This window comes from Schistocerca americana, chromosome 3, assembly GCF_021461395.2.
Source record: "Schistocerca americana isolate TAMUIC-IGC-003095 chromosome 3, iqSchAmer2.1, whole genome shotgun sequence".
NCBI lineage: Eukaryota > Metazoa > Arthropoda > Insecta > Orthoptera > Acrididae > Schistocerca > Schistocerca americana.
The window spans coordinates 902,861,693-902,889,465 of record NC_060121.1 but is presented as its reverse complement, the minus strand read 5'-3'; the positions used below and the strand labels follow the sequence as shown (position 1 = coordinate 902,889,465).

Here is a 27,773-nt window from a genome sequence, read left to right as displayed (position 1 = left end):
CCAGTGGTGTACGGCCAGTGTAGGAGATCGCTCCCCACACCATGATGCCGGATGTTGGCCCTGTGTGCCTCGGTCGTATGCAGTCCTGATTGTGGCGCTCACCTGCACGGCACCAAACACGCATACGACCATCATTGGCACCAAGGCAGAAGCGACTCTCATCGCTGAAGACGACACGTCTCCATTCGTCCCTCCATTCACGCCTGTCGCGACACCACTGGAGGCGGGCTGCACGATGTTGGGGCGCGAGCGGAAAACGGCCTAACGGTGTGCGGGACCGTAGCCCAGCTTCATGGAGACGGTTGCGAATGGTCCTCGCCGATACCCCAGGAGCAACAGTGTCCCTAATTTGCTGGGAAGTGGCGGTGCGGTCCCCTACGGCACTGCGTAGGATCCTACGGTCTTGTCGTGCATCCGTGCGTCGCTGCGGTCCGGTCCCAGGTCGACAGGCACGTGCACCTTCCGCCGACCACTGGCGACAACATCGATGTACTGTGGAGACCTCACGCCCCACGTGTTGAGCAATTCGGCGGTACGTCCACCCGGCCTCCCGCATGCCCACTATACGCCCTCGCTCAAAGTCCGTCAGCTGCGCATACGGTTCACGTCCACGCTGTCGCGGCATGCTACCAGTGTTAAAGACTGCGATGGAGCTCCGTATGCCACGGCAAACTGGTTGACACTGACGGCGGCGGTGCACAAATGCTGCGCAGCTAGCGCCATTCGACGGCCAACACCGCGGTTCCTGGTGTGTCCGCTGTGCCGTGCGTGTGATCATTGCTTGTACAGCCCTCTCGCAGTGTCCGGAGCAAGTATGGTGGGTCTGTCACACCGGTGTCAATGTGTTCTGTTTTCCATTTCCAGGAGTGTAGTAGAGTGCTGCAACGCTCAATGTTCGACCGGTCACAGCTCGTCTGTTGACGGGGGGACCGAGTCGCTAGTGTCCGACCCCACACGACTCGGCTCGGTCACGTACTCGCCCCAAGTCTGATGTCCGGATTCCGGACACGCGGATAACCGAGCATGACCGGTCACCGCCAACGTCTCACCTCGCCTCGCCCCGGCTCGCTGCACTGTACTGTACAAATCCAAAGCATCTCTCTCTCTCTCTCTCTCTCTCTATCTCTCTGTCTCACACACACACAGACACACACACACACACAATGTATTTATCTCTGTCTCCCTCTCTCTCTCTTTTAATACAAAAGTAACGTTTCCAAGAGCGGGTGCGTAACACAGCTAAATTCATAGAGCACTTTCTTTTACAATATTCACCCCCGTCTTCCTAACGTCCGGGAATTTTGTTGTAAATAAAACATTGATCACAAGAGACCAATCTGTGTTAATGTAATGTGTTGTAAGCGTCAAATAGTGCACTTGATTATGCGAATCAGTCCACATATCAACTGTCGCAGCACATGTTTTATTAATAACTTCTGCAATAACAGAAGGCATTATGCTGTTTCGTATAACATCAGCTTGTTCTTTGACATGTCTGCTTATAGTAGTTGGATGTGGCATGACATCTGCCACGTTAACTTCTCCATAATGCGCACCTAGATGTATTAATGCTTGGCCAAGTTCTCTGAAACCTTCACCGCAAACAGCATTAAAAGGTCTCATATCTTTCGCAGACACTGCAACACGCTTTGCTGTAATACTGTTTTTTATTACTGCCTGTATCCATGAAAGAGCTGTATCTTTGTGAGGTTTTTTGCAACTGTGTTTCTTTAAATGAGTGGTTCCCGATTGGAAACACAATAATGTGGAGCAGTTTATGCACAATACGTACCCAGTAGACGCACTGTTTTCATCTACGACCAACAAAAATATGGTCTATACTTGGCTTTATAGACCTTCCCGTCTCTTCAATGTATAAACATTGGTTTCAATCTTACGTTTTACTGCACTGGCTTCCTCGCACTGCATGATTACAGAGAGAGAGAGACACACCACAAATGAGAAGCCCGTACTGGCTGCAGTCTCACACGGATAATGACACGTGTAATGTGTTTGAAGTTACGTGCTACGTATGCGGTCACGGCTTCTATGCTCGGTCACTAGAACTAGTGCGGGCAGCCTATCCAGTTAGGGTGTGCTCGCCCCATCCCGTATTTTGTGCTCGCTTAGTCGGTCATGCAGGACTCTAGTTTCTATACTTGAATCAAAATGCACTCGACTTAAGGCTCGCAGGATCCGGTTCACGACGAGGTCCTGCACCCTCGTGACCACAGCCCTTCTGTCCGGCAGTCCATGCGCGCAGCCAGCGGTCCCAGCGTGTTCTTGCACTGCGCGGACTTCGCTCCTCCTGAGTCCCCAACCGAACCCCACACTGACACCGCTCTGGAAGAACAATAACGTCGCCCCAAAGATAGGGCAACAGTTACTACATGTCGATAACCGCTTCTGCTGCCACTAGCAGACAGGCAATGCTTGCAAAACCAAGCGGCACCAGTCATCAAGAGAAGAAGTCAAACAACCGCTACCATGTCAACTAAACGATACGGTCTGGCCTCCAACAGAGGACGGAAACCTACAAACGGCACCGACGCAAGCTGCAGCACGGCTCATGTATTAGGTCTGTATGGAGGCAAATCAATGACATAGGTTTCAGAAGCCCCCAACTGACGTCACATCTTAGTAGCACCCGCTTGGGGAGCTCATTTCTATGCAGTGTGTATCATACTTAATAGCGAACACTGACGCGGGTGAATGAGTACGATAGAAAAGGGGCGAGTGGGTGTGGGAGTGAGGATGGTGTCAAATGATAAGTAACTTGTGTAGAAAAGACTTTTGACCATTCATACACTGACGGGAAAAAGCGCCAAAAAGTAATTTATGAAGAGCAATGAGATTTTGTGAATACATTTGCCCAGTTAACATATTTAAAAGTGATTAACATTGCAAGATCACAGGTTAATGTGGCTGGAGAAAACTCTTTGCAAAAGTGAAACGCTGGTATACTAATAATAGATGTAACCACCGAATGTTGAATGCAAGCATGCAAATGTGCACGAATTATTTTGTACAGGTGCGGGAAGTCAGTTTATGAGATGGAGCTCAATGCTTGTTGCACTTGGTCGGTCAGTACAGGGGTGGTTAATGATGATTGCGGCTGATGCTGGGTTTGTCATCGGATGATGTCCCATGTGTGCTCGACTGGAGACAGACCTGGCGATAGAGAAAGTCAAGGCAACATGTAGAGCATATTGACCTACAACGCGGAATATGGGCGAACGTTATTCAGTTGGAAAATACACCCTGAAATGCTGTTCATGAATGGCAGTTCAACAGGTCGAATATCCATATTAACGTACAAATTTACAGTCCTGCTGTGTAGGATAACCACGAGACTGCTCCTTCTGCCATACGAAATCGCACCTCAGACCATGAATCCAGGTATAGGTCCGCTGTTTCAAACAAGAAGACAGAAGGGTTACAGGCCCTCAGGTGGCCTCCTTGTTACCAGCACATGGCCATCACTAACACCGAGGCAGAACCAGCTTTCATCGGAAAACACAACAGATCTCCACCCTGCCTTCCAATCCCTTCTCACTTGACACCGGTGAAGTGGCAAGCGACGGTGGTTTGGCCTGAGTGAAACGCAGGCTACATGGAGTGTGGCTCGGAACTGTTCTTGAAGTAACCATTCCGTCACAGTTCATTGCGCCATTGTGATGCCAACTGCTGCTCAAAATGCTGCTGCAGATGCAGTACGGTGCGCCGGAGCCAACGTCTAACACGATTGTCTTCCGTCTCCGTAGTGTCATGTGATCGTCCCGGTCCTCTTGCAATCACACGGTGTCGTGGCCACTGCTGCCAGCAGGCGTTTACAGTGGCTACAATCCATCGCAGAAGGGACATACATCTCCTACTACACGACCTTGTTCAAACCCAGTGAGCTCTTAAGATTGGCGTTTCTGTCGCCTTAAAGACATACTTGACGAAAATCAGTTCAGCATATCCACCCTCAAAGGCAACTAGCGCTCAAGACTGTACAGCGTGTATTTCAAGCAAACCTGATTTACATCCTCATAGTGGCACTACTGGCCTACTATTATTCGAATAGCGCGAAATTTTATTAAACTTCATCTTTCATACGTAGGAACACGCCTACCAACTTTCGTTTATGTCGCACGGCTCCTTCTTGGTGTTGTAATCGTTTCACTGTGTATTTGTTGCAATATTTGTAGATATTTAAACACAATAGTTTTAGCACATAAAGTATAGTTTTGGGAAGTTCGTGTAAGAATGAGTGACAGGAGCGCGCCACCAAAATAATTCCTCGCTCAGAGCGCCATATCACCCTCATCAGGCAATAAATCTTTTCAGTTCTATTCTCAGCGATTTCGTGATCATTAGTGAGTTATTTTATAGAGCTGTTCTCAAGGAGGCACCGGGGACTGTGTTCCTGGTTTTCGAAAAGGCCTTCGACCAGCGATTGATCAATGGTCTCATCCGAAAACTCAATAACGACCGTTTACCCGACGGACTCGTGTATCTTATGGACTCATATCTCAGAAACGAAACTTTCAACACTGATGTGCAGGGGTAACAATCGGCACAACGTGGTATACATTGCTGAGCCAAAACATTATGACCACATGCTAACTAGCTTGCTTGTCCGTCTTTGGAACGAGATACTTCACTGATTCTGTGTACCTGGGATCCGACATTTTGTTGGTAGGGTTTTGGAGGCATGTGGTATTTGATGTCTACGCACAGGTCGTGTGATTTGCGTAAATAAAGGGCAGTTGATTTGTATGCAGAGAGACGGCATCCGATAGCGACCCAGACGGGTTGCACAGAATTTACATTCAGCGAATTTGGTGGTGAACGTGACTTTACTATAATGCTCCTCAAGCCACTGTAGCACGATTCTGGCTCCGAGACAAGGGCAGTTCTACCTGCTACCACAGGTCCCATGGAAGCGCAGGAGAACGGTTTCTATACTGCTCCCACCAACCTACGTTCGTGGGTCGCTACACGTTCCGAGCGACCGTTTATCACGCAGACGGGGATTGTGGAGACGATCATCGACCTAGTGTAGCGAAAACTTGATTCACGCGAAGAGCCGACACTTTTCCATTCATCGACGATAGAATCCCGATGGTCCCGTGCCCACTGCAATCTAAACTGACGATGTCGTTGGGTCAGCATGTGAACACGTAGGAGTGGTCTGCTGCCGAGCCCGATGTTCAACAACGTGCGATAAGCGGTGTGCTCCAAAACACTTGCTCGTGCACCAGCATTGTGTTCTTTCGGCAGAGATGCCTCAGATCACCATCTATCCTACTTTAGAGAGCCGACAAGCCTCTAAACCCCACGTTCTGTGGGGAGTCGTTGACGTCTAACCATTCAGCGCCTAAAAGTAGTCACAACTGTCCTTTTATCTCTTTCCGAAGATTCTCAAGGCAGTAGCACGTGAACATTCGACCACCTTCACCGTTTTCGAGGTACTCGTTCACAGAGCGTGATAATATCTTCCTTAGAGTGATACCTCGTCCGTGTCTGCTCCGTTTACATACTTTTGTTACCGCGTCACGCCAGCCGCTGTGGTCGAGCGGTTCTAGGCGCCTTAGTCCGGAACCGCGCTGCTGCTGCGGTCGCAGGTTCGACTCCTGCCTCGGGCGTGGATGTGTTTGATGTCCTTAGGTTAGTTGGGTTTAAACACTTCTAAGTCTATGGGACTGATGACCTCAGTTGTTAAGTCTCATAGTGCTTGGAGCCATTTGAACCGCGTCACGTGTCCACAACGTCACCAGGCGGCTTTCTATTTAGCCGTTGGCAATGGTCATAATGTTTAATCTTATCAATGTATATTGTGTCATTGTAGCATCTCGGGGCCACTATTATCTGACCTCTACGTTAACTACATCCCACTGACACATAACGCGATACAGCCATCTACGCGGATGATACTGCCAACATAATGGAAGTTTGGAAAGCACCAAACATCAACTCACAATTAGAGACAGCGTACAAAACTATCGACCGTTTGCTGAAGAAATGACTGTTAGGCACTTCTATTGCCACGTAAACAGAAACAACCGCAGATGTACAAACACTTCAAACAAATTACACTACACGCACGCCCAATACAATTCCGTGAGAAAGTTATGTACCTCGGAGTCTGGAGAGGAAACCAAAAAGCGTGTGTTAGGCTCTCATAACTGTATCCAATCACTAACAGGCAAAGTACACTAAGTAGCCGGCCGTGGTGGCAGAGCGGTTCTAGGCGCTGCAGTCTGGAACCGCGCGACCGCTACGGTCGCAGGTTCGAATCCCGCCTCGGGCATGGATGTTTGTGATGTCCTTAGGTTAGTTAGGTTTAAATAGTTCTAAGTTCTAGGGGACTGATGACCTTAGAGGTTAAGTCCGATAGTGCTCAGAGCCATTTGAACCATTTGCACACTAAATAGGAGGGTGTTGATTGCTGCATGTATAACACGTATTAGACTAATGATGATGACTTATGTGGCACCTATTTGGGGATATACAGCTCCAACACGTCTCCGCCGTCTGCACGTCATACAAAACAAAGATGTAGGAATCATAAGCGAGGCTCCACGATGCACACGCACTGAGGAGATACACAATGAATTCCACCTCGAGCCGAGCCGAACACACGAAAACGCAAATGAAATCCCCATGCATTCGTAGATTTTCAATAACATTGGCCGCATTTGGGAACTGAAATGAATCAGTCGCAAGAGATGGAAATTTGTGCAGCGGTGTGACTGGAACGCGGATCTCCAGATTTACTCGAGCGGTCGCCTTAATTACCTCGGCCATCCGAGGTCGTTTCGCATCCCATCCAAATTTCCAGCCTGTTCCGCACTATGAGTGTATGATTACGCACCTGTTAACCTCCCGCTCGCAGTTTGGGATTCCCGCAAGAGATGGGACTTGGCGTGCATCCGCACTGAAGGAAAATTTATTTAGTCGTCGACCCTTACTATATATCTATGCGGTCTTTGTTCATTCGGATATGTCCGGAGCATACAGGATGATAATCATTTGAACCGACAAATTCTGGGACGTTGCACTGGACAACGAACAAATGTTTCTCACTAATGCCGTATTTTTCTGTGCGGACTTTTTAACTCAGTAAAGAAAGTTATCTCTGGATGAAAATTAAGCTAATAACCTCTGGTGGTTGAACGGGATAATGAGAATACTTTTCCTAGTGTGTTTTTCGGTGATGACAGATGCTAACACAAAGAAGTCTTACGAAGACACAACAGCGTTAACACAACATACACTCCTGGAAATGGAAAAAAGAACACATCGACACCGGTGTGTCAGACCCACCATACTTGCTCCGGACACTGCGAGAGGGCTGTACAAGCAATGATCACACGCACGGCACAGCGGACACACCAGGAACCACGGTGTTGGCCGTCGAATGGCGCTAGCTGCGCAGCATTTATGCACCGCCGCCGTCAGTGTCAGCCAGTTTGCCGTGGCATACGGAGCTCCATCGCAGTCTTTAACACTGGTAGCATGCCGCGACAGCGTGGACGTGAACCGTATGTGCAATTGACGGACTTTGAGCGAGGGCGTATAGTGGGCATGCGGGAGGCCGGGTGGACGTACCGCCGAATTTCTCAACACGTGGGGCGTGAGGTCTCCACAGTACATCGATGTTGTCGCCAGTGGTCGGCGGAAGGTGCACGTGCCCGTCGACCTGGGACCGGACCGCAGCGACGCACGGATGCACGACAAGACCGTAGGATCCTACACAGTGCCGTAGGGGACCGCACCGCCACTTCCCAGCAAATTAGGGACACTGTTGCTCCTGGGGTATCGGCGAGGACCATTCGCAACCGTCTCCATGAAGCTGGGCTACGGTCCCGCACACCGTTAGGCCGTCTTCCGCTCACGCCCCAACATCGTGCAGCCCGCCTCCAGTGGTGTCGCGACAGGCGTGAATGGAGGGACGAATGGAGACGAGTCGTCTTCAGCGATGAGAGTCGCTTCTGCCTTGGTGCCAATGATGGTCATATGCGTGTTTGGCGCCGTGCAGGTGAGCGCCACAATCAGGACTGCATACGACGGAGGCACACAGGGCCAACACCTGGCATCATGGTGTTGGGAGCGATCTCCTACACTGGCCGTACACCACTGGTGATCGTCGACGGGACGCTGAATAGTGCACGGTACATCCAAACCGTCATCGAACCCATCGTTCTACCATTCCTAGACCGGCAAGGGAACTTGCTGTTCCAACAGGACAATGCACGTCCGCATGTATCCCGTGCCACCCAACGTGCTCTAGAAGGTGTAAGCCAACTACCCTGGCCAGCAAGATCTCCGGATCTGTCCCCCATTGAGCATGTTTGGGACTGGATGAAGCGTCGTCTCACGCGGTCTGCACGTCCAGCACGAACGCTGGTCCAACTGAGGCGCCAGGTGGAAATGGCATGGCAAGCCGTTCCACAGGACTACATCCAGCATCTGTACGATCGTCTTCATGGGAGAATAGCAGCCTGCATTGCTGCGAAAGGTGGATATACACTGTACTAGTGCCGACATTGTGCATGCTCTGTTGCCTGTGTCTATGTGCCTGTGGTTCTGTCAGTGTGATCATGTGATGTATCTGACCCCAGGAATGTGTCAATAAAGTTTCCCCTTCCTGGGACAATGAATTCACGGTGTTCTTATTTCAAATTCCAGGAGTGTATATACTGACGCTGCAGGTGGTGAAGAACGCAGCGCCGGTGCTACGCAACAACGGTAATTTACCCTCTACAAAAATTTCCTTACACACATAGGCATGTATGTAAGGAAATTTTTGTGGCAGCATAAATCAGCAGGTAGTCGTACTACCGTTGAAGTCTGTCGCAACGGTGTTTTTCCAAGGCGCTTGCCGCGACACTTTCTTGCCTCTGCTCTAAAACCACTACCGCTCAAATTTTTTTTTTCTTTTCTGCTGTCGTATAAATGGAACGGTAGTAATGTGTGATCGCTGTCAGACGCACAGACAGCATCACAGTCCTGTACCCTGAAACTCCATAGTAAAAATCTACATCTACATACATACTCCGCAATCCACCATACGGTGCGTGGCGGAGGGTACCTCGTACCACAATTAGCATCTTCTCTCCCTGTTCCTGTCCCAAACAGAACGATGGAAAAATGACTGCCTATATGCCTCTGTACGAGCCCTAATCTCTCTTATCTTATCTTTGTGGTCTTTCCGCGAAATATAAGTTAGCGGCAGTAAAATTGTACTGTAGTGTGCCTGAAATGCTGTTAGCTTATTAGAGGTGACAGTAGAACTTTTTGTGTTGGTCACCATGCAAGTACTGGAGTGGAAAGGCTCTACTTCTTTTTCTTCATAAAGAAAATGTTAGTCTGAAACTGATACTAATAATGCTTATTTCGTAAGGTGCTAGGAACATGTGGCGTCATTTTCATATTTCCGAGATGTTGCAACGTCTTAGCAGCAATGGAAAATGAATTTTGAGAATGAAAGCAGGTATGAAAGACGGCGTCGCACTACGTATAATCTCTGCGTGGGAGTGGGAAACTCACGACGGTCTGCAGCATGCGCATCTTGATGAGGACGGGCTCCTTGATGACGCTGAGCCACGACCGCCACAGGACGACCCGCAGCTGCGTGCACCACGAGGCCTTGTACGGAGACGGCGCCTGCGACGGCTGCACGACGAACGGCTCGCACTGGTCCCCCGCAGCTGGCGTCGACTCCTGAGGACAACGCAGATCGTCTGCTTAAGAACTCCGCAACGCAAAGGGTAACAGCTTTCCACTGTGCATATTCGTTTTCTATGTAAAGGACTTTATTTGGTATACAGGGTAACCATTATACCAATCATTATTTAAACAGCAAGAGTCGTTGGGGGCGAGAAACTGTATCTCGTGTACAAACAATAAAACTGTATGTATCGCCCGTGTCATGCCAACATCTTCGTTATTGCCTGATTACTGCTTGAAACACCTTTCAGTCGTCTAAAACTTTTTTTTTTCTTTTAGCAACAAGTTTCGGCGCTGAATTAGGCCATCTTCAGGTCCCCTGACCGGCTTATAGGATTCCCGCCTGTGGTCCAGTCCCTTGTCAAAAATTTACGGATACCAGTCGCTGGCTCCTATTTTGACTGGACCAGAGGTGGGAATCTTCCTACACGCCGGTCAGACGGCCCGAAGATGGCGTAATGTAACTCGGAAATTGGTTGTTCGAAAAAAAAAAAAGTGTAGAAGTGTAAATTTTAGATGGCTGAAAGGTGTTTCATTCGACATTTCATACTGGACAGCCGAGATGCCGCAAACATCTGTATCAAGATGGACTTACAGAGAAGTGATTATTGTTTATTTTCCACTATAGGCCAATTCCAGCTATGATATCAGTGTCCAGTGATATACTAGGAACTGGCCATAGTTACGAGAGGTTACGCTTTATCTGTATAAGACATTTATAAGGACAGGCTACCGTGTTGTACAGTCACTACCACATTGCGGAGAAAGCTAAGACTTGCGATAGTTAATCATGTTTCTGTTTGTTTGTTATCATATGGAAGGGGGGAGGGCTGACAGCGTCACAATATCCTGTTCTTCAGCCAAAAATTTTAAAAATGTAATGTAGTAATATACTATATATAGTAGTATGCTATAATATATAAAAACTACAGTAATGTACTAAATACAGCATACCATACAGATGACCGCTTCCAGTGTATTACCCCCGTGGCAACCGTCTACAGGTTGCTTATCCTCAGCACTATTCGTCCCAGTGCTCTGCCAGTTATTATTTCTTGACGTGTTCCCCTCTTCATGGGGCTGGACTCGGTGTCTAAGAACGCTCGGGGCGTCTCTGTGTGCTAATCCAAGTGAAATAACGCAGCAAAACCGGTTGTGGATAAATCATCACTTAACAGCTGCTTGCGGTTTTATTCCAGTTCAGTTTATAGTATATAAAGACATTACAAACGAGGTAAGAGAATGCAAATTTAAAAATAGTTTAAAATCTGAGAGGAGATGAATGTTTGGTGCTACTTACATAAATTTACAGTATTGTTTTTCTTATTTTTTCATAAATAAAAATAAAAATTCGAAAGGTAGGCATAAGAAGAAAAAAAAACAGACATTTACAGCAAGTGGAAAAGGCTCTCAACAGTTAGTAAAAAGGAGCACGGCAATTTCACCAAAACTTGAATAACCTGCGCTGAGGAAAAAACGTTTTGGGTAGGAAAATTGTATTCTGTAAGGTGCAGGGATGTGGGTGAAAATATAGTGTTGCATGGGTAGCAACTATGAAGATGAAGATTGGTGTTGGGTTGAAAGTGGGAAGACAGAAGGGGAGCAGGAGTCTGGTGCACGGGCAGGGCTGCGTTGTTCATGTCCTTGTCAGTAGTAGCCAGTAGTCGATGGTGGAAGTGACGTTTCAGAGATTTTATACGACTGTGTTTAAAGCCCGAAGCAAACCCATTACTGAACAAATCTGATTAATTTTAATTTAGTCCGACTCAGTTCTATGAATATGCAAGGGCTGGAACTTAAATAGTGGCAACTATTTATTCACAACTGACACAAAAGAGTTACAAGTTTGTACTTGTTACTGTCCTTCAAAGTCGTCACCAGCGTTGCGTAGAACCCGTTGCCAGCGATGTGGGAGGCGTAGTATACTGTTAGCAGAACCTGTTCTGTTGATGGTGCGAATGGAGCGGTCTACTGCCTGTCGAATCTCTGGAACAGTTCTGAAGCGAATACCACGAAGTGCTTCATTCATCTTCGGAATCAAATCAAGCATGACGATGGGTTCCGCATGACTTGACGGAAATGCAGAAATGGATGCGTTACGACGTTGCTCAGACGCGCTTGGAGCGCTATGAGCGCGAAGGAGAGGCTTTCTCACCACGTATTGTGACACTGGATAAGACATGGGCCATATCGCACAAGCCATAACTGAAACGCCAATCCAACGAATGATGTCACCATGGGTCGCCGCGAAAGTCGAAAGTGCGTCAGATCCCAGTGTGGTGAAAGTTATGGTGATTCCCGTGTACGACGGTGATGGTCTTACCCTAGCGCATTATGTTCCTCCACGGCAGACCGTTAATGCACACTATTATTGTTCGTTTTTGGAGCATCACCTGCGACCAACCTTGCGAAAGAAGCGGCGACACTTTCTGCGCAACCAACCCATCATTTTGCACGACAATGCGAGGGCGCATACAGCGCAAGCTATGGCTGCTCTATTCGGTCGATGGGACTGGAAAGTACTGTACCGTCCACCATACTCTCCGGACTTACGCCCTTGTGATTTTGATTTGATTCCGAAGATGAAGGAACCACTTTGTGGCATTCGTTTCAGAACTGTTCCAGAGATACGACAATATGTAGACAGCTCCATTCGCACCATCAACAGAACAGGCTCTGCTAACGGTATACTACGAGTTCCACATCGCTGGCAACGGGTTCTACACAACGCTGGTGACTACTTTGAAGGACAGTAACAGGTGCAAACATGTAACACTTTTGTATCGGTTGTGAATACATAGTTGCCACTATTTAAGTTCCAACCCTGGTATAATTTGTAGGTGCAGTGGTTACCGGTTTCAGGTTGACCCGCCCGTTCTCAAACCACATAAGGTGGTGCCGAAAGGCGCCAGTTTCCTCATACAAGAAAGTGAGGCTGTGAGCAATAAATATGCTTATATTCCTACTGTTTCATCTGAACGAAACATTCAAAACAGTTTTCGGGCTGGATATTTCCCATGAATAGCGATTGGTATCCTTGTATTTACTACTATACAGTATAAGAATTATATCTTTTACGATTACGTTTAAAAGCTGGAGGATTTTGGTAGTAGGTATTCAGAGTTTCAAATTCGTGTAATGTCGTCAGAATATACTAGTTCGTTAATAAAATCCTCATTTATAAGGATTCTGCTGGCACTCATTCCTTCCACTTTCGGATGGCTTCATCTATGCAAATATTAGAAAGAGTAGCTGATAAATTTGGGAAATCAAGTATAGTAGTTCCGTTATCCAGACTCTTGAAGCAATTTGCCAAGGCTGGTCCGGCGGAGGTTCGAGTCCTCCCTCGGGCGTGGGTGTGTGTGTTTGTCCTTCTAATAATTTAGGTTAAGTAGTGTGTAAGCTTAGGGACTGATGACCATAAGATTTCACAAACACACACACACAGTTGGCCAAGTGGTTTGGGCATCCATTTTTTTCCCCAGATCTATGAAAACAAGTATGTTGGCAATTCTCTTCTTTCCTGTATTATTTGTCGCATAGTAAAAAGTATATTATCGCTGCATTACTTTCCTCTTATAAAGTCGCTTCTGTTCTTCGCTTCCGTAATGATCTTGACTCTCTTATTTGATTCATGTGAATATATTTTGTGGGCTGTGTTTATCATATTGATGGCCTGATACCCACATAAATATAAGCTTTGCTGCAAATTGTTTTACTAGGCGATGACAAAGCTTTTTGCTGTAAGCCTGTCTTGTGGAGTTTTAGTGTTTACCTAAGAGATATTGATCAGATGTAAGATTCTGAACATAAGCAATCATGCACCATATATTAATGGCACAAATACTGGCGTTTGTGTGTTTTCTTTTTAATTAATTACATCTCGAACATGGTGGGGTAATGAGATCTGTGTTAACATGATCTTCACGAAGGAATTATCCGAATGGGACGGAAATCGGTGCGTGTGATGCACATGTGCAGACAAACGAATGATTACAATTTCATAAAAATTTGATGATTCATTCGATAGGAAGAGCTCCACAAATTGGAGAACTCTTACGTCTGACTCGATCCGTAAGCGCCATCTGATGGATATCATGCCAAATTCTATCCAGAAATCATCAAAATCCCGAGATGATGGGAGGGCCCTGCCCACAATGCCCCAAACGTTCTCAAATAGGGAGAGATCAAGCGACCTTGCTAGCCAAAGAAAGGATTTTCAAGCTCGAAGGCAAGCAGTAGAAACTCTCGCCGTGTGCGGGCGGGCATTATCTTGCTGAAATGTAAGCCCAAGACGGCTTCCCATGAAGAGCAACAAAATGCAACAAACTAGGGTGTACAGTATCGTCGACGAATCTCTTTGTTGTAAGTGTGCCCAGGATGACAACGAAATAGATCCTGCTATGAAAATAAATTGCAACCCAAACAGTAACACCTGGTTGTCGGGCCTTAGGGCGAGCGATAGTCATTTTTGGTCTCCGATTGCTGCCCGTTAGGGGGCGGGGGGGGGGCGGGTAGGGGGGAGGAGGGAGGAGAGGGGCCGAGGGAGCAGGGGGAGGAGGTGGGAGAGGGGCAGGGGTAGCGTCTCCAGACGTGTTTTCTCCTATCATCGGGGCTCACAACCCGATGATTCTTACCCAAGAGAAGATATCTAAATTTGGTCTGCAGGTCATATTGTGATGATCAGCAACACCGCAGCGCTCCTAACCGGTCGTTAATTGACACGTCTTGTCTTTTCCCTTTCCTTCACTGCGGGTTGGAGCTACACTCGTGCTTGCCTCACGCCATTTAACGTCTTGCTTCTCTACACGACAGGCAGTTCTCTTTGTACATCCTGTCACACTTTCATTTACTTTCACTGACTAGTTAATACGTTATGTTCAGTTATCTATACCGTCCAGAAGATTTGCAAGGCAAGGTACGTCATGAGCTATCTACTAGAATGTATTTTTATCCTGTTGCTGACTGTGCGCTCATAGGAAACTTCCTGGCAGATTAAAACTGTGTGCCTGACCGAGACTCGAACTCGGGCCCTTTGCCTTTCGCTGGCAAATGCTCTAGCCAATGAGGTAGTCAAGCACGACTCACTACCCATCCTCACACCTTTACTTCCGACGCGGAGTGAAAATTCATTCTGGAAACACCCCCGCAGCGTGTGGCTAAGCCATGCTTCTGCAATATCCTTTCTTTCAGGACCACCAGTACTGCAATTTTCGCAGGACAGCTTCTCGTAAATTTGGAAGGTAGGAGGCGAGGTACTGGGGGAAGTAAAGCTGCCAGGAAAGGTCGCGAGTCGTATTTGATTACTTCAGTCAGTGGAGCATTTGCATGCGAAAAGCAAAGATCCCAAGTTCGAGTCTCGGTCCGACACACAGTTTTAATGTGACAGGAAGCTTCACGTTCCATCTTGTTCTTTAGATTAGATTAGATTTGATTAATACTTGTTCCATAGATAATGAATACGACACTTCGTAATGATGTGAAACGTGTCAGGTTAATAAAAGATGTCTGTACAAGATATTACATTACACAAAATATTGCATGACACTAATGTTTAATTTTTTTTCTCCCCCTTAATTTATATCTAAAAGTTCAGCCAATGAGTAGAAGGAGTTGTCATCTAGAAATTCTTTTAATTTATTTTCAAATGTTAGTTGGCTATCTGTCAGGCTTCTGATGCTGTTTGGTAGGTGACCAAAGACTTTTGTGGCAGCATAATTTACCCCTTTCTGTGCCAAAGTCAGATTTAACCCTGCATAGTGAAGATCATCCTTTCTCCTGGTGTTATAGCTGCGCACACTGCTATTACTTTTGAACTGGGTTGGATTATTAACAACAAATTTTATAAGTGACTATATATACTGTGAGGTTACTGTGAGGATCCCTAGATCCTTAAATTGATGTCTGCAGGATGACCGTGGGTGAGCTCCAGCAATTATTCTGATTATACGTTTTTGAGCAATGAATACTTTTCTACTCAACTATGAATTACCCCAGAATATGATGCCATACGAAAGCAGTGAAAGAAAGGAGGCATAGTAAGCTAATTTACTGAGATTCTTATCACCAAAATTTTTAATAACCCTAATAGCATACGTAGCTGAACTCAGACGTTTCAGCAGACCATCCTGTCCAGTTTAACCTCTCATCAATGGACACACCTAACAATTTTGAAAATTCTACCTTAGCTATAGACTTCTGTTCAAAATCTATATTTATTACTGGAGTTGTGCCATTTACTGTACGGAACTGTATATACTGTGTTTTATCAAAATTTAAAGAGAGTCTGTTTGCTGAGAACCACTTAATAATTTTGTGAAAAACATCATTTAAACTTACATCACTTAGTTCTTGGTTTTTGGATGTTATTACTATACTTGTATCATCAGCAAAAAGAACTAACTTTGCATCTTCATCAATGTGGAGTGGTTCCTAATGGGAACAGTCTTTTGCTCAAGGGGCATACGGTATGTTACGGTTAAATTCTGTATGGAGCATTACAAGGACGTCACCTGGCTCTAAAGCTTTGATTGCAGAGATTTAAACTGTTTCTCAACCCCGCTGACACTACTATCTTCGTCAGTGATCCTTGCCGTTGATGCGGAAATTGAAATGGGATAGAACTCAGGGGTTTTCTGTACAATATGTAAGATGGTTCTCGAATGAAATTTGCGATCCAGGTTGTAGGAGACTGACCTCAGCGCAGGCGACCATGCCGCTGACGTCACCGGTAGCGGTTGCTCCTTCCCCGGCGAGCGCTCTGCCGGCCGGTGAGTTGTGGAAGGCGTCGCACAGCATCTCCACCTGCTGGCGGCTCTGCTCCTCCTCCTCGGGCACCACGGCCACCAGCTGCATGAAGAAGTCCGCCGGGTTGAAGCCGTCCGGGCACGGCGCTCCCAAGCTGCACCGCCACCACACACCTCACTGTATCTTCACTCACAAAAGACTTATTACAGGTGTGTAAGCTCCCTCTACGAATGGTCAGGGAATTATTGTATACTTGCATCTCAGTACATACACTCCCTGGTAAGTCTTAAGATTTACAAGTTTACCAACAGTAACAACGATACGCAGCAAAATTTCTTACGATTTGACATCCTTAATGGCAACTTATTGGTAGATTAAAACTGTGTTCCGGACCGGGACTCTAACTCAGATTCATCCCCTTCGCGAACAATGCTCTCATAGACTCTGTTTTTTTTAGTATGACTTTTTATCGCCTCTCCTCTCTTCCAGTAACACACCCTGTGGTATCGTCCAAAGATCTCCGCGCCACACCAAAGTCGCCAGCGCACATCGATTCTATCGACATCAAGAACATTTCATTAAAGTCAGCAACAGAGAATGTGAGAGGCTGAAGACGACATGCCTTCTCTCTCAGCACAGCAGCACTCTCGCACATATGTCAATACCGATCCGGATATGGAAGCGCTGTGTACAGTTTATAACCTCAGCTGAAGCTCTCAACATCACCGAGTAGACCTGGACAGTTATTCAAGTCTCAGATGGAAAGGTACTTTGATAAATGTTAAAAATTGTACTTCAAGAGAGCAGTCTATTAATTAGGGTCTCAAAAGATACTGTAATAGTCAGTGACGGTTGTAAGTTATCAAGAACTTACGTAGCTAATAATTGCATCAAGTTAAATAAATCTCTTTATGATTCGTGTAATACAGTGAACTAATATTTCATGTGATGTAGTTACACTGAGCCACCTATCAAAGAATCCACAGTTTCGGGCGGACGATGGAGGTTTCATCTGGACTTAAACCAACCTGTCCCTCTTCACAAATGCTTTCTACAGATAAATTCTCACGCTATGTTCCTCACAGTTTTGTTAGAGATTAAAACGTAAACTCCTCCTCAATGGACCATAACAACCACGATCCCTCGAAGAGGAAAAAAAAAACGGTTTTATAAACACGAACAGGATACCACTTCCAAAAAAGGACAGAACTCCTTTTGAAAAACGAAAAAACTCATCTTCTAAAGTAAGAACGACTTCTCATTTATAGTAAACAAATCTCCTCTTTTGAAACAAACAAAACCGCTTTCCTACAAACAAACAGGACTCCCACTTCTGGAATGAACATTTCTACGCTTCTGACACCAACAAAGCTACTCTTCTACAGCAAACTGTGCTTCTCTTCTTCGTCTAAAGCAGGGCGTCACAACATACGTGCTCGCGGAGCAAGCTGTGAGCAGCAAGGCGCGAGCACGGAGCAGCGCGAGCACGCTACCCCCACTACCGGACCAGAGCGGAGAGTGGGGAAAGTCATGTGGGGCACACAACAGCTGCTGCCAGTCAATGTAAATCCGCGGCCATCTGCAGGTATATCACTCACGAATTATTACTGCGACAAATGAAACAAATCAAGGAGAATGTACACATGCCACATAATTTTATTAGTTTAGTGTATGCCTCTACATTCGCATTAATTTGTGAACTGTTACATAATAAAAGGCGTCACTGAAGTGTGGGATTCTCGGTTATCTTGTACTTTTTGCCTTTTACAATTGCGTCTGTGTTCGGAGTAATTGTTCTTGTGTATTTTAGGCGCAGCGTGCAGTTTAAATTTCGATCAGACAATGCGTTTCTCAGGCGCGTCTTGTTACATTTCATTGCAGAGAACTGTTGTTCACAAACATACGTGGAACCGAACATTGATATTATTGTAGCCGCCAGTTTGTGCAAACGAGGAAATCTATCCTGAGGGAAGTGTCTGTAGAATTCCAAAATGTTTTTCTTGTTCTGAAATTTGACTCTGTATTCTCCGTCACACTGCAGGTCAATAATTTCTTGCTGCAGCTCAGGACGAATCTCTTAAATATTCGCTGAATATGGAGAGAACAGATCAAAATCACTGTCTAGTGCTGTCATATCTTGAAAGCGCTGATCAACTAAACTATGTGAATAACGTTCACAGTCTTTGTGAACATCTTGCATGGATCATAATTTAGGAAAATGAGCTAGGTTTCCTGTTTCCAGCTGACTCACCCAAAGTGTCAATTTCATTTTAAAAGCTCGTATTCGATCTATGAAATGAGTAATTAGCAGATCTTTACCTTGTAGTAAAATATTCAAAGCATTCAGATGGCTAGTTAAATCTGCTAAGAACGCGAGATCACATTCAAATGTGCGCGCGCATTTCCCCTCCCTCCCCTCCCTCTCCACTCAGCGACCTTGCACCTGCTCGCGAGCACGTGCCTGAGCAGACGCAAGTACTCGCGCTCAAAACCGGCCAGTTGTTAAGCCCTGGTCTAAAGCAAACGACTCTCCCTTTAAGATCAGAGCTTCTTTACTCAGACAATCAAGACTCCTCTTCTAGCCCAAATAAATCCTCGCTTAATGAAGAACCAAGACTTATCAGTTAAAAGCATTAGGATCCTCTTTTAAAACAAACAATTCTCCTCTTCAAGAACAACAAATTAACAAACTCCTCTTTGCAAGTGAGCCTTTGTGAATCATGTTATGTTGTCGATTATTTTTTGATCATATGTCGGGTGGTTCCAAAGACATTCACTGTGATGTACAGAATACAGTCGGTGTATTAAGCCTCGAATGGTGGAAGAGATTCGTCAGTATTGGTTGGAAGTGGCCTCTGGTCAGCGACGGCGAGTCCTACTGTGCACTGAACGAGAAAACTTTCGAGGCACTGTAACCCTCCGAAAAGAAAGTTCCGGATTTAAGTCTTGCCAAAGGACGTGGTCATGTTGAAACGTGCTGTAAATTTGAGTTACGAACGTGTTTCTGTTAGAAGAGCTACGGGACATTGAGAAAGCCATCGACAAAAAGACTCTTTAAAAAAGGTGTTTCAGGGAACTAGTGAGACCTTTTGCACAACTTTTAATCTGCTGACAATCTGAGGTACATCGATGTGATTGTAACTTGTAGTGTATTAATAGATGTAGAATACAATGAACGTTGTTGGACATGTAAATAGCAGAATGTAAAAAGCTGTGTAAGTTCGCATAAATTTTATCACAGTGTAACAAATGTCAAAGAGGAGCAACTGAGTGACTTTAATGAATGCTATTTTATTTAACTAATTTTCCTCAAATTATCATTTGTAAGTTTACAAATTTTGTTTTACAATAAAAAATTTTTGGAATTTCTGAAGGTTGAACAGTTTGAGTACTTAGGATGGTAACGGACATTAAGAGTATATATTACTGCCTTTAATTAATAGTGGAAGGTTTCACATTTGTTTATACAGAAAATTTTGAAGGTTTTGAGCCTAATTTACATTTTGGTGGTCAAAGAAGGCAAATATTACACATAAAGAATTTGACAGTGTACGTGTTATTGACATAACAAGTAAAATTGGTTCCATGTTTGTGGCAAGTTACTGCCTGTCTGTCCTATGTAAAATCTTAAAGCAGAAAACATAGGAGCTATGTTCCAAATATTACACAAAGTTCCGAAGGGAAACACCATACGAAATATTATTTTAAATGATCATTATCAATTACCGTGGTAGGGCTCGGTGTGGCTGTTCATATGATTTTGTGTGTGTGTGTGTGTGTGTGTGTGTGTGTGTGTGTGTGTGTGTATGTGTGTGTGTGTGTGTGTGTGTGTGTGTGTTGTGTATGTGTGTGTGTGTTTGTGTATTGGGCTATTGAGCGTCAGCGAAATGTGGAAATTTCTTTTGACTTTCAGTATACGACTAGTTCACTCCACTCCCCGACAAATCTGTGTCACAACGCCTTCAAGTTGTTCTAGAACAACCAATATCATCTCTTCTAAAGCACACCTGGCTATCCTTACAACACCAATGATACAACTGTTCTAAATCCGACAGGGAATTTGTTCTAAACCACACAAGGCTTCCCTTCTAAAACACAGTACAGTTCTATTGAATACAGCGAGGTTCCTCTTTTAAAAGAAACAGGGGCCATCTTATAAAGTTTAGCTACGAAGCAGTATTGGAAATAAACGATATGTTCCGGAATGGGATTATAATTTAAGGTCAGATGCTATCAGTGATTAGATTCACTGACGACACTGCTATCGTCAGTGAAAGTGAGAAAGACTTACAGTGCTTGTTGAATGAAATGAACAGCAGTCTAATAAAAGCAAAGTCTACTGAAAGGTTTATTAAATCTATGCTGTACTCCCATATTGGCCTTAGCGCCATTTTACAGTACAACCTGCAGTTAATACCAACAGTATAGATATCATGTACTTGGTGGTATTATAGCTTATGAGTTCCGTCTTTTTGCAAACACACTACTGAAACATGTTTGGATACATAGAAAAACAGTGGATTAGCAAAAAGGTGGAACCCATAACCTATAATATAACTGCAAACGCGAAAAGAAAGAACAAGGGATGCAGATCCAAAAAATGAATACTTGTTGGTAGTTTGAATAAAAGATGTATGGCAGTTACGCTTACGTCTAGGTTTTCTTGCCGTACTTACATCTGCACTTTTGTGTGGTCGTTGTGTGCTGTCTTTATCCATTGTGAACTGTTGTTTATTTAAGATAGTTTTGACAGTAGCATTGAAGTGTGATAGCTGTTTGACGTACTACGAGGACACTGTGTGCTCACATTTGTTTACATTTATCATAGATGATGTTTAGGTTGTCGTCTATAGACGTTATGTGTATAATCGTTGAGGTTTGACTTTGTATGGTTTATCGTTGTGGAAGATCAATAAAATTTTATAGGTGGTGTTTGTGTCATAGGTCTATTTGTTCGTATAAAATACTTTCCGGCTGATTTTCCTCGTCATGTGACTTTCAGTTTCATATAAAACATTGACGGTGTTTCCTTTCGGCATTTTGTGTAATATTTGGAATGTAGCTCCTATATTTTCTGCCTTATGATTTTACAAGGGAAAAATAGTAATTTCATCTTAGCTATAGAGAACACATAAGAAATTCATATAGCAACCACTCTCACTTCTTACTATATTTAAAAACGCAAAATATAAAGCAAAAAACATAGACGCTACGTTCTAAATATTACACAAAATTTCGAAAGGGATCATCGTTAATTTTTTAGATGAAATTGAAATTTACGTACATATGGAAAATCAACTAGAACGAGTTTTAAGCGAACAAACATATACAAACAGAAACTTTGCCTAGAACAATTTATTGTCTTTAAAGCAATACGCCATATAACATCAACATCCAAAGATTACACACATAAAGACTATACATGACAGCCTAAACATAATCTATGACAAATATAGATAAATAAAACCTTACAGTATTTTTGGAGTACGTCAAATAGCTATCAAATTTCAAACCAACTGTCAAAGTTACGTTAAATGGAACACAACGAACCACGATCACACGAAGTAGCATTATGTACATACGTCAAGAAAATATAGAGGTAAGTAAAACTGTCAAACATCTTTTACGTAAACTATCATTAGGTAGATGATACCTACACCATTGGTATTACTTCCAAGCTGTACTAGACAATTGCATCAACACGGAAATAGGCCAATAGTACACAATTAATAAATCTTTCAGCAGTAGATATCCTCGGTATAACAAAGCAGCTTAAATTACTTAATAAAGCCAAGACCTGCGGTCCAGATTGTGTACCAGTCAGGTTCCTCTCAGAGTATGCGGATACAATAGCTCCCGAGGAATCTGCTGAGTAACAGGCCCATATCACTAACGTCGATTTGCAAATAAGATTTTGGAAAATATAATGAATTCGAACATTATGAAGTATGTCGAAGAAAACGTTTTTTTTGACTCATACTCATCACGGATTCAGAAAACATCTTTATTGCGAAACACAACTAGCTCTCATGAAGTAATGAGTGCTATCGAGAGGGGATGTCAAATTGATTCCATATTTTTAGATTTCAAGAAGGCTTTCGACACCATTCCTTAAAAGCGTCTTCTAAGCAAACTGCGTGCCTATGGAATATCGCCTCAGTTGTGCGACGGGATTCGTGATTTCCGTTCAGAAAGGTCATAGTTCGTAATAATAGATGGAAAGTCATCGAGTGAAACAGAAGTAATATCCGGCGTTCTCCAGCGAAGATTAATAGGCCATCTATTGTTCGAGATCTATATTAACGACATAGCAAACAATCTGAGTAGCCGTCTTAGATTGTTTGCTGTCATTTATCGTCTTGTAAAGTCATCAGATGACCAAAACGAATTGCAAAATGATTTACATAAAATATCTGTATGGTCCGAAAAGTGGCAATTGACCTTGAATAGAGAAAAGTGTTAAGTTATTCACATGAGTACTAAAAGAAATCAGCTAAATTTCGATTACGTGATAAGTCACACAAATCTGAAGGCTGTAAATTCAACTAAATGCTTAGGGATTACAACTACAAATAACCTAAGTTGGAAATATCACATAGACAATATTGCGGGTAGAGCAGACCAAAGACTGCGATTCATTGGCAAAACACTTAGAAAGTGCAACAGGTCTACTAAAGAGACTGGTTACACCAAGTTTGTCCGCCCTATTCTGGAGTACTGCTGTGCGGTGTGGGATCCGCATCAGGTGGTACTGACGTATGACATCAAAGTGATACAAAGAAGGGCAGCTCTTTTTGTACTATCGTGAAATAGGGAATAATGATCATCATAATGATCATCACGATAAAATAAGAGAAATCAAGGCTCGCACAAAAAAATTTAAGTGCTCGTTTTTCCCGCGCGCCGTCAGAGAGTGGAACAGTAGAGAGACAGCTTGAAGATGGTTCATTGAACCCTCTGCCAGGTACTTTATTATGAATACCACAGTAATCAAGTAGATGCAGATTTAACTGTAATTATTTTTATACGAAAAGTTTTACTGTGACATATTGTGTTTCTGGCCTTATAATGCATAAATTGCTTAAGAAGTAAAGTCGTATGGCATTGTAGGTAGGGTGATCCCATTGGGGTTTCCTTCCCCTCTCTTGGAGGATATGGGAGAGTTGTGTCTTATCTGTATTTCTGAAGTGAAGGTTAGTGTGATGGATGCGTGTACCGAGAGGTGTTATGTTCGTTTTGTATCATGATGGGAGAAAGGCGAAACCCGGTGCTGGACGATAGCCTACACCTCTCGAATAGCACCAAAAGAGTCATTGAGCTTAATCCGCCGAACGGATCACCATCAAAAGTGTCACATGCCCTCACTGCCCGAGACACTTTTGAAATTTAATTCGGGACATCGACGCATAGACTGGCGATCAGGAACTTTACGCCTGCTAAATAATGGAAACGAAAATTTCATCCACCACTAAGGTTCGAATCAGATTATCTCTGAGTCGAGCGCCATCGTAGAGGCGTGCGTGAGTGACCTTTTTATCTTTATTTATTTATTTTTGTAGGAATGGACCCCAGGGGCCCGAGGTGGTCGGGATGGAGGGAGGGGGGGGGGGGGGGAGGGCGGTTGGTCAGGTGGGAAAGGTCGAAACCCGAGGCCTGGCCATACTTTCACCGTCACCGCTGCCGCCATTGATCCTATGCGGCATAGGTGCAGGAAAGTGGGAGGCATGGGAATCTACGGTAGTCAAACGCTTTTTTTATTTATTTTTAATTATCTTACAAAAATTTAGTATTCAATTATGTGGAATAGATATCACCTACAAAGAAAAAATGAAAAATGAACAGGAGACTGGATAAAAAGATCGGTGCATTTATGGTGCGATCACCCATTTGCGGAGGTCGAGAGTGAGATCTCTCATAGTCGACTGAAACTCAGATATCACCGAGTAGGTACCGTTAGCTACGGGCACTCCACATCTAAGTGGAGGTTTAACAAAGAACCCTCGAAAATGGTTAGCAAATAAAAGTCGTCCATGTCGAGTGTGTTCGAGCGTTGCGTGGCCAGTTTGTAAATACAAACATAGGCTTCCGCGGCCATGGTCACGTTAAATAAAACAAAAACATCCTGAAGAAGGTCACTTGCCACAGGGACCGAAACGTCGGTAGTCTTATTATTGACAGTGCGGTCAGAAACACAGAAAAAATTTTTTCGAATGTTTGTAAGAACGTCCAGAAATCGCGGCGAGACTTCGCTCCCTCACGGAGTAGGTCACTGACCACCCAGCGCTTGACCCACGATATGTCATGATATTTGACGGCAGGAAAATATGGATCTTCAGAGTATGAAAACATTCGCCGTTCGATCTCATGCCGGCAGCTGTGGCCGAGCGGTTCTAGGCGCTCAGTCCGGAAACGCGCTGCTGCTACAGTAGCAGGTTCGAATCCTGCCTCGGGCATGGATGTGTGTGATGTCGTTAGTTAGGTTTGAGTAGTTGTAAGTTGTAGGGGTCTGATGATCTCAGATGTTAAGTTCCATAGCGCTCAGAGCCATTTGAGCCATTTTTTTCCGATCGCATCCGGTGGCACCTGGTTATAGCAGGCAGTCGTTTGCGGAACGAGTCGCGAGACGTCGTGCGAAGAGGCGCAGGCCAGACGGTGGTCATCAGTGTTGACTTGCCGGCAAACGATACATAGAGAGCAATCGAATGGAGTCTTACAGGGTGACCCAATGAGCTCTTTGCTGTACATTCTTGCCACTGAAGAAGTACTCCGAATTGGAGAAAATGAAGAAGATGTGTATGTATATGCATACGCTGACGACATAGCCGTAGGTTCAACAGATATACAGAAGTTGCAGAGAATCATTGAGAAAATAGACAGATGGTGCAGTGAACACAAACTACACATAAACATAACAAATACAGAAATGGTAATTTTCAGAAAAGGAGGCAAAACACTCAAGAATGCGTAAATCAGTATCAGAGGACAAAAAATAAAAAACTCATCAGACTTTAAATACCTAGGAGTGACATTGCAACCAACAGCCAAATGCTTCACAAAACATACAACAGAACACGCAGCCCAAGCAATAATAGCAATACAGGACATCAAAAACATCCGCCTACTCAGTCTAAAAACAGCCATGAAATTATTCAACACAAAAATCTTGCCAATCCTGGCCTATGGGATGGAGATTATATGGGACCACCTGGCAGAAAGAAATCTAGAAACACTAGAAAAGGTAAAATCGACCTATCTAAAAAGAGCACTAGGTCTCTCAAAGACAACAAGATCTAGACTAGTGTACCTGCTAGCGAGAGAGACATTCCTAATTGAAGACATCAGACTTCGATATATGATGCCACACACCAGGGCATCCAGAAAGCAACTGAAGATCATGGAGGACAAACGAGAAAAAATATGGCCTGAGTTTTATGGCACCGAAGCAATGACGAACCGCTCATGGACAGCACCAAACTTCGAACAGCGACATGTCGTAACTAGACTTTCTATTCACGGCTTTCATCATCTAATCTGCAAAAACAAAACTTATCACGACCCAACCGCAACATGTGTATGTGTAACGAAGCCTGTGAACGATATCACATAGAACTGTGCAGTAAAAGAGTGAAATCGATAAATGAATATGCAAAAATGTAAAATGTAAATGTAAAATGTTAAGCAAAGTAACTGTATATGGCTATTTGGCTACAATTTTATTAAATAAAATAGAGAGCAATCTGACAGATCGAATGCAACCCATGGTCTAGGGGTTAGCGTCTTTGATTAGTAATCAAAACGTCCTCCGTTCAGGGTTTGAGCCCAGTCATGGCTTAAAATTTGGATAAAAATCATCATCAATAGTGGCCGAAGACTTCCGGAATAAGTATTCGCCCTCATTAAGCCAACGCCCTTGTCAAATAGAGCGGATGATGATGTTCGGTTTGTGGGGCGCTCAACTGCTCGGTCATCAGCGTCCGTACCAAGTCCCAATTTTTACGCAGCCCAATTTTTCACTCAATCCAATCGAGCCACTGTCACGAATGATGATGATGATGAAATGATGAAGACAACACAAACACCCAGTTCCCGGGAAGAGAAAATCCCCAAAGAGGGCAGAGATACGCGCAGAGCTTCAGGGCACACTCTTACTCGCAAGGGAAAAAGAATCAGCAATGCCCAATGCCATGAGAATGCAGAAGGCAATGGAAATCACTGCATTAACGTCTATCCACAGGACATATGGCCTTTAATTGAAATGTCAAGACCATCTCTCCGTTCGCAAAACATTCCAGAGTAGTCCGTCATCTGGATCTCCGGGAAGGACCGCCCATGGGGAGTAGACCACTAGAAAAAGACTGAATAACCCACGAAAAGACAACGTTCTAAAGGTCGGGGCGTGGAATGTCGCAAGTGAAAGTTGTAGGAAACCTACAAACAAAAAATGGTTCAAATGGATCTGATCACTATGGGACTTAACGTCTGAGGTCATCAGTCCCCTAGAACTAACCTAAGGACATCACACACTTCCATGCCCGTAGCAGGATTAGAATCTGCGACCGTAGCAGTCGCGCGGTTCCGGACTGAAGTGCCTAGAACCACTCGGTCACCGCGGCCGGCGGAACCTAGAAACTCTGAAAGGGCAAATGCATAATCTCGATCTACATATAGGGGTGTCAGTGAAGTGAAATGGGAAGGAGACAACGATTTCTGGTCTTATGAGTGTAGGGTAATATCAACAGCAGCAGAAAATGGTATAAGAGTATTTGTTATGAGTAAGATGGTGGAGTGGGGGAGGGTGGGGGGAGGAGAGTGAGTTACTGCGAAAAAATCAGTCGAAGTTTTCATCAGAATCGACAGCATACCAACACCGACAACGATAGTTCGGGTATACATGCCGACGTCACAAGCCGAAGATGTACAGGTAGAGAAAGTATATGAGGATACTGAACCAAACGGCAGATGTTAATCCAACTGTCATGATTGAATGCATTGCTGTTGCTGGGGAGAAATAGAAGAAAGGATTACAGGAGAATATGGGCTCGGTGCTAGCAGTATGAGAGAAGAAAGACTGAGTTCTGAAATAAATATCTGCTAGTAACAGCGAATATTCTGTTCGAGATTCACAAGAGGAGGAGGTATACTTGGGAAAGGTCGGGAGATACGGGAAGATTATGGTTATATTACATCATGGTCAGGCAGGGACTCCGAAACCAGATACTGGATTGTAAGGCGTACCTAGGAACATATATAGACTCAGATCAGAATTTAATATTGTTGAAGAGTAAGATGAAGTTTAACAGGCTAAT

General features: G+C 44.4%; 1 protein-coding gene across 1 annotated transcript in view; it reads right to left on the bottom strand.

The window, feature by feature from the left end:
• Nucleotides 1–27,773, bottom strand: part of LOC124606489 (protein white-like) — a 305,924-nt gene that overhangs the window by 105,825 nt on the left and 172,326 nt on the right. The window contains exons 6-7 of the mRNA XM_047138470.1: nt 16,417–16,621; nt 9,541–9,714 (exon numbers count right to left, since the gene is read on the bottom strand). Of these exons, the coding sequence (XP_046994426.1) occupies nt 9,541–9,714; nt 16,417–16,621 (379 nt within the window). The remainder of the gene's footprint in view (nt 1–9,540; nt 9,715–16,416; nt 16,622–27,773) is intronic.